The 6,921-nt window shown below is 55.5% G+C and overlaps 1 protein-coding gene across 2 annotated transcripts; it reads left to right on the top strand.

Moving 5' to 3' along the window:
• Window positions 1-1,032: 1,032 nt before the first annotated feature.
• On the top strand, window positions 1,033-6,324 carry TRH (thyrotropin releasing hormone). 2 transcript variants are annotated; one of them, XM_055381566.2, is made up of 4 exons: window positions 1,033-1,122; window positions 2,869-3,213; window positions 4,199-4,417; window positions 5,088-6,324. In XM_055381566.2, exons 3-4 carry the CDS (start codon window positions 4,207-4,209, stop codon window positions 5,603-5,605), a joined length of 729 nt encoding a protein of 242 aa, XP_055237541.1. In that variant the 5' UTR covers window positions 1,033-1,122; window positions 2,869-3,213; window positions 4,199-4,206; the 3' UTR covers window positions 5,606-6,324. The 2 variants fall into 2 exon arrangements, with proteins under 2 accessions (XP_055237541.1, XP_063559604.1); XM_063703534.1 differs by lacking the exon at window positions 1,033-1,122 and having other exon boundaries at window positions 2,852-3,213; window positions 4,199-4,405; window positions 5,088-6,322.
• The last annotated feature ends 597 nt before the right edge of the window (window positions 6,325-6,921 follow it).

Here is a 6,921-nt window from a genome sequence, read left to right on the forward strand (position 1 = left end):
AAGGCTGCATAGTACCCCACAGTTTTAGACGGGTCTTAGTTGATTTAAGCGTCCCCCTCCTGATGGACAGACATCCAGGCTGGTTCCAATTCTGGCTTGTATAAACCATGCTGCACTGAATACCCTGATGTATACATTCTCATGTATACAGGTGGGAGTATCTGTATGATGAATTCTGAAAAACAGAATTGTCTCATGGAAGGTACACATGTGTTAAATTTTCAGATTGCCACCCAAAAGATTGGATCAATTTACACCCTCGTCATTGTGTACAAAAGACAACAGGTCTATCTGATTTCATCTTAGCTAGGGTGGCATTTCTTCAAATCCTGGAGTCTAGTTGGGAGACCAAGCCTGAGGTTTCATGTTTGCAGTCTGCCCTGAACCAACCACCTGACTCCGAAGGCACAGTGTGCCTTCGGAGTCAGGCCATCTCGCCAGACCTCAGTTTCTTCACCTAAGCATGAGGAAAGGATTCTAGCTGTGATCTAAAAGTTCCCTCTGGCCAGGCAGGGTGGCTCATTCCTGTAATCCCAGCACTTTGGGAGGTTGAGGCAAGTGGATCGCTTGAGGTCAGAAGTTCAAGCCCAGCCTGGCCAACATGGGGAAACCCCGTTTCTACTAAAAATACAAAAATTAGCCAGGTGTGGTGGCATGCATCTGTAATCTCAGCTTCTTGGGAGGCTGAGGCAGGAGAATTGCTCAAACCCAGAAAGCAGGAGTTGCAGTGAGCTGAGATTGTGTCACTGCACTCCAGCCTGGATGACAGAGACTCCGTCTCAAAAAAATAAATAAATAAAAAATGAAATAAAATGAAAGTTCCCTTTCACTTCTAACCTTTAAAGTCACTTTGTACCCGCAGGCCTCTGTGTCCCTATCTGTAAAGTGGGACTAATAGTCCTCACCTTATCTCCCCGGTGATGAGAAGGCGCAATTGGATTGTGGGTGTGGACGTGCCAGGAAAGTTGGATACTCCACCAAGGGAAGGAGTAACAGTTAAACACCTTCGAAATCCTTTGTCAGATCACTAGGGTGTCCTGGGAATGCAAGTCCTCATTAAAGTTTTAGACTGAAGAAATACTGTACGGCGGTGAAGCAGAAAATCGCTGGGACTGTCCGGAGGTAGGAGATGCTTTCACTGATGTGTTCCCTCTGCCAAAAATGTGGTTCCCTCTAAGTGGACCTGGCCAACTCTCCCGCATCCCTCAAGGTTCGGCTCTCCTTTCCCTCCGTGAACCTTCTGGACATTTCCTGGCAGACTCAGTAGCTCCGGTTCTGAATTCCTTACCTCATTACCTTGCGTCCAGACTTTTATCCTAGCCCACATCACCCTCCACAGTGACTCTGTTTTCTCCCTGACTACCTCCAACCACCCATCCACCGCCTGCAGGTGAGTTGTTGCACACTGCTTGTCAGATTCACTCCGTTTTTCAGCCTGTCTCCCTCACTGCCTCTGAACTTTTTGAGGGCTGGGGCTGAGCCTCATTCACTTCTAGGCCTTCAGGACCTACCAAGGAGCCTGACACCATAGTGGGTGCTTGTTAAATGTTTAGAGATGGGCCGGGTGTGGCAGCTCATGCCTGTAATCCCAGGACTTTGGGAGGCCAAGGAGGAGGATCGCTAGAGTCTAGGAGTTCGAGACCAGCCTGGGCAGCATAAGAAGACTCCATCTCTACAAGAAATAATAATAAAAAATAGCCATAAAAATTATGGTGCCTGGCTGTAGTCCCAGCTACTTCGGAGGCTGAGGTGGGAGGATCCCTTGAACTGGGGAGGTCAAGGCTACAGTGAGGTCAGATTGCACCACTGCACTCCAGCCTGGGTGGCAGAATGAGACCCTGTTTTAAAAAAAAGTTTCAAGATGGAGGCAGTCCCCAGGGCTAGATATGGCAGTCCCACATCTGGGACTTTGGGAACTGACTGGGGGGGCAAGCTCCTTGGCACCCATGTGTTTCTCCTCCCTGCTTCCCCTCCCCTCCTTTGCTAGAGTTGGGTGAACTCCAATAGATTCCTGTGCAGGGGCTGCAGACTCGAATGTCCCTCCTCAGTGACAGGGGCAAGACATTGGGAGACATTAGGGAGTGGTGGGGACTGTGGTGGCCGAGGGCAGCCAGGCTCAGCTCCACCTGGCTGTTGACAGGAGGAAATGTGGGCCCATTTTTTTTCAAGAGAAGCCATAAATCCAAAATTTTCTAAGTTATCTTGGTTTTAAAATGTTGGTTATTCAGATGTTTTTCAAAACACTGTGGAAGTCAATCAAAATTGTCCATGAACTGGTTGTAGCCTACAGGCCGCCACTTTTGGAATTCTGAAAGCTTTCCTCTGGCTCCTATTGCACAGAGGAGAAAACTGAGGCCCAGAGAAACGGAGGCACTAGCCAGGAATGACACAGTTAAGATTAGCACCCTGGAGCCTGTGGGGTGGCTCACGCCTGTAATCCCAGAGACGCAGGAGTCTGAGGCAGGAGGATGACTTGAGCCCAGGAGTTCAAGGCTGCAGTGAGCCGTGATCGCGCCACCGCACTCCAGTCTGGGGGACAAAGCGAGATCCCATCTCTTTAAAAAAAAAAAAAAAAAAAAGTAGAGCTCTGCTCCCACTTGCCCCCCATTCTCTCTCTCTCTCTTTCTCTCTTTCTCTCTCTCTCTCTCTCCCTCTCTCTCGCTCTACTCTCGCCCGTCTGCGTTCTACATTGGTTCTGCGGCCGTGTCCCTTTCGTGTGTGTCTGCCCTGTGTTTCTCCGTCGTCTCCGTGTGGATCTCGGTCTTTGTCTCGCCCTCTCGCTCTCTCGTGCGCCTGTGTTTAATCGTGCGCTTCTCTCACTCTCTCTGTCCCTCCCTTTGCCCCCTACACGCGTGTTCTCGTCAACAGATCTCCAGAGGTGGTGCAGAAACGACCCCGCGCCGGCGCCCCATCCTGCGGCCAGTGCCTCCGCGCCCCGGCTCCGGTCCCCACCGTCCCCGCCCCAGATTTCCGGAGGAGCAGGCGGGCGGGGTCCCGCGGGGCCGGCTGCCGTCAGCGCCCCTTCCCGGCGGCCGCGACCCCTCCCCGCTGACCTCACTCGAGCCGCCGCCTGGCGCAGATATAAGCGGCGGCCCATCTGAAGAGGGCTCGGCAGGCGCCCGGGGTCCTCAGCGCTGCAGACTCCTGACCTGCCGACTGCGGATCCCGAGTCCCCGGATCCCGGACCCATCCTGTGGAGCCCACTCCTGGCAGGTAACCGCCCCAACCCCTCTCCTTCCGCAGACGGTGTCCGGGAGCACTGGAAAGGGAGCCCTCTCGGCCCGCCCTCACCTTCGGTTCTCTGAGAGCTTCCTGGAGCGCAGGGCCGGTGCACAGGCGGGCGCTGTGCTCGCACCCCCGGGTCCTCCCCGAGCGCAGGCCGGGGACCCGACGGGAGGCACGGCGCGGGCACATCGGAGGCTCTCGCTGCTGGGCACTCAGGTCCCCGGAGTCCGCAGCGCGGGGTGGGAGCTCCGCGGCACCCCCTGCCCGGATGCCGCCGGACAGAGCTGGGTATTCAGGGCGTCGGCGTGAGAACCTGGGAGTTCGAATCCCAATCTCAACGCTAGAAATAGAATTTTAGCGTTGAAGTTAGGATTTTAGCGTTAGAATCAGATTCCTGGCTTAGTCATGAAAGCTTAGCATTAGAAATAGAATCTTAGCTTTGCAAATAGACTTTGAGCTTTAGAACCTGAATCTTAGCGATAGAAATGGGATCTTCGCGTTGGAATGAGGACGTCGGCCACGGAGCTTGGAGTTAGAACGTGGCGATGGGGACCTTTGGGGGAGTCTTGGCGGGGACGCAACCGTTAGCGTCGCGGCTGTGCCTGGCGCTGCAATCTCAATGATTGCACTCCCGGCGAGGCAGTCCCAGCGTTGGCTTCCCCAGTTCCGCGTCACATTGAAGGGTGGCGGTGGCGCTGGCGATGGGGTTCCTACGGCCTCCTGCCTTGCGCAAGCAGAACTGGGCGCAGGCACTACAGGCACCCGTGGGGGCGAGGACGCCTAGAGGTGACAGGTGTGGACGCAGAGCCGGGGCGAACCCGCCGCTGCTCCCGCCCCTGCACGAGGGGCAGTGGTCCTGCATCTGGGAGGGCGGTTGAACTGTGCGTGGTTTGTTTCTGGCGGGCGTCGGGGGAGATGGAGCGGGATGTGCTGTGATTCGGTGCGCTCAGGCTCCCTCTGTCCCCTAACCCAGACGCCGCGATGCCCGGCCCTTGGTTGCTGCTCGCCCTGGCTTTGACCCTGAACCTGACCGGTGTCCCCGGCGGCCGTGCTCAGCCAGAGGCGGCCCAGCAGGAGGCAGTGACGGCCGCGGAGCATCCGGGCCTGGATGACTTCCTGCGCCAGGTGGAGCGCCTCCTCTTCCTCCGGGAAAACATCCAGCGGCTGCAAGGGGACCAGGGTGAGCACTCCGGTGAGTGGATGGGGCTGTTGGGGCTGTGGGGCTAGGCTATTGGGAGAGCCGTGGAAGCCTGCAGGCAAAGGGGAGGGGAGGCTTGGTCAGCTAGCCTCCTGCCTTTCGGAAGCTCAGAAACCCTCCCTGGCCGCGCCTAGGCGGGATCTGGAGTTGACCATTCCTCGAGGTCAGATTCCTCCCCTGTCTCAATGCTGGGAATATTTCACAGAGAGCAGGCCCTGGGTGGGGAAGCTTCTGTGTGCTAGGGAGAGAGTTTCTTTGTGTGTGACAGTTTGAATTACTACTGTCTAGGCACTTCTGTGCCAGACACTATTCCAAGCACTTCAAACACCTTATCACACTGTTTGATCTTCCTAACAACCTCTTAGTTAGGTACTGTTATTACGATTTTACACAGAAGAAAACTGAGGCTCCCAGAGATCAATTGAGTCGCTTATGGTCAGACAACTAGGGAGCGCCAGAGCTGGGATTGGAACCCAGAGGCAATGCCTTTGACTATTGTGTGAATGTGTGTATCTGTGAGGCCTGAGGGGCAGGTGCAAGACCATGCCTCTGAGTGGGAGCTGCAGGAAATGTACCCTGCCTGGGAGAAAAGCAGGAGTGGGCACTCAGGCGCCTGCCTATTACATGGGTCAGGGGCCCCTCACTGACCTCTTTCCTCCCCCAGCGTCCCAGATCTTTCAATCTGACTGGCTCTCCAAACGTCAGCATCCAGGCAAAAGAGAGGAGAAGGAGGAAGAGGGAGTTGAAGAAGAGGAAGAGGAAGAAGGGGGGGCTGTGGGACCCCACAAACGGCAGCACCCTGGCCGACGAGAAGATGAGGCTTCATGGTCAGTCGATGTAACCCAGTACAAGCGGCAGCATCCTGGCCGGCGCTCCCCCTGGCTTGCATATGCTGTCCCGAAGCGGCAGCACCCAGGCAGAAGGCTGGCAGATCCCAAGTCTCAAAGGAGCTGGGAAGAAGAGGAGGAGGAGGAAGAGAGAGAGGAAGACCTGATGCCTGAGAAACGTCAGCATCCGGGCAAGAGGGCCCTGGGAGGCCCCTGTGGGCCCCAGGGAGCCTGTGGTCAAGCGGGCCTCCTGCTGGGGCTCCTGGATGACCTGAGTAGGAGCCAGGGAGCTGAGGAAAAGCGGCAGCACCCTGGTCGGCGGGCAGCCTGGGTCAGGGAGCCCCTGGAGGAGTGAACCCAGTTTTCCCTGAAGTCGAGTTTGTGGTCTAAGGATGTCTTGAGCCCTGTGTGCCCCACCATTCACGACCCCTGCATTCTCTAGTTAGATCCCTGACCATAAGCCTGAGCCCCTCCCTCCCAGCCCCATATTCACACACATCCCAGCCCCTGGCCTTGCCCTCTTCCTTTAGGCATGTGAGAAAATCAGTCTAGAAGTTTAAACCCCACTTTCCTCCACTTAGCACCATAGGCAAGGGGGCAGATCCCAGAGCCCCTCTCACCCCCACCACCACAGGCCTGCTCCTTCCTTAGCCCTGGCTAAGATGGTCCTTCTGTGTCTTGCAAAGCCTCCCCAAGTGGGACAGGGAGCCCCTGGGAGGGCAGCCAGTGAGGGTGGGGTGGGACTGAAGCATTGTGTGCAAATCCAGCTTCCCTCCCCTCCCCAACCTGGCAGGATTCTCCATGTGTAAACTTCACTCCCAGGACCCAGGATCTTCTCCTTTCTGGGCATCCCTTTGTGGGTGGGCAGAGCCCTGACCCACAGCTGTGTTACTGCTTGGAGAAGCATATGTAGGGGCATACCCTGTGGTGTTGTGCTGTGTCTGGCTGTGGGATAAATGTGTGTGGGAATATTGAAACATCACCTAGGAATTGTGGTTTGTATATAACCCTCTAAGCCCCTATCCCTTGTCGATGACAGTCATCCTAATGATAATAAAACCTGCATCCAGATAATCACGGAGCTCTGTGGTTGCTGTTCTGTCGCAGCTGGCATGGGATTCTTCTTTCGCATTGAGAGGGATATTTAAAAGGGGATGGGACTAGAGTTCTCAGCTCTGCTGCAGAGGGAATCAGGGACCCTGGGAGGATGACAAGTCCTCTCTACTGTCCCCATTTCAGAACACACTTGGGAGGTGGATGGGGTTCTGGAGCCCATTTGACTCCTGGGGAGACTAAGGCCTGGAGAGAAGGAAGGGCTTGCCCAAAGACACACAGCTGGCTGAGGTGGAGCCATGGGTCTGAGAGGCCAGCTCAGGGATTTGCCTTGAGTTTGCCTCATTTGGGAGGCGGGGGTGGTGGTGAGAGGGGAGGTTTGAGGGGAGGACTAGTCTGGCTCAGGTCTGTAATCTTCATGGTTCTGTTGACAGCTTGTGTCACCAAACAGCCTGTTAACGAACAGGAACAAAGAGGGCAGAGGACCAGGCTGCAGTCAGGAGACACAAACCAGGGGTCTTCTGGGGCTCGGTGCAGGACAGGAGGGAGTGGTGTGAGCTAGAGTTAACTGAAGAAGTCATGTGAAGACACTTGAATTCAAAAACTTTAAGAAATGTC

The sequence above is a fragment of the Gorilla gorilla genome, chromosome 2, assembly GCF_029281585.2.
Source record: "Gorilla gorilla gorilla isolate KB3781 chromosome 2, NHGRI_mGorGor1-v2.1_pri, whole genome shotgun sequence".
NCBI lineage: Eukaryota > Metazoa > Chordata > Mammalia > Primates > Hominidae > Gorilla > Gorilla gorilla.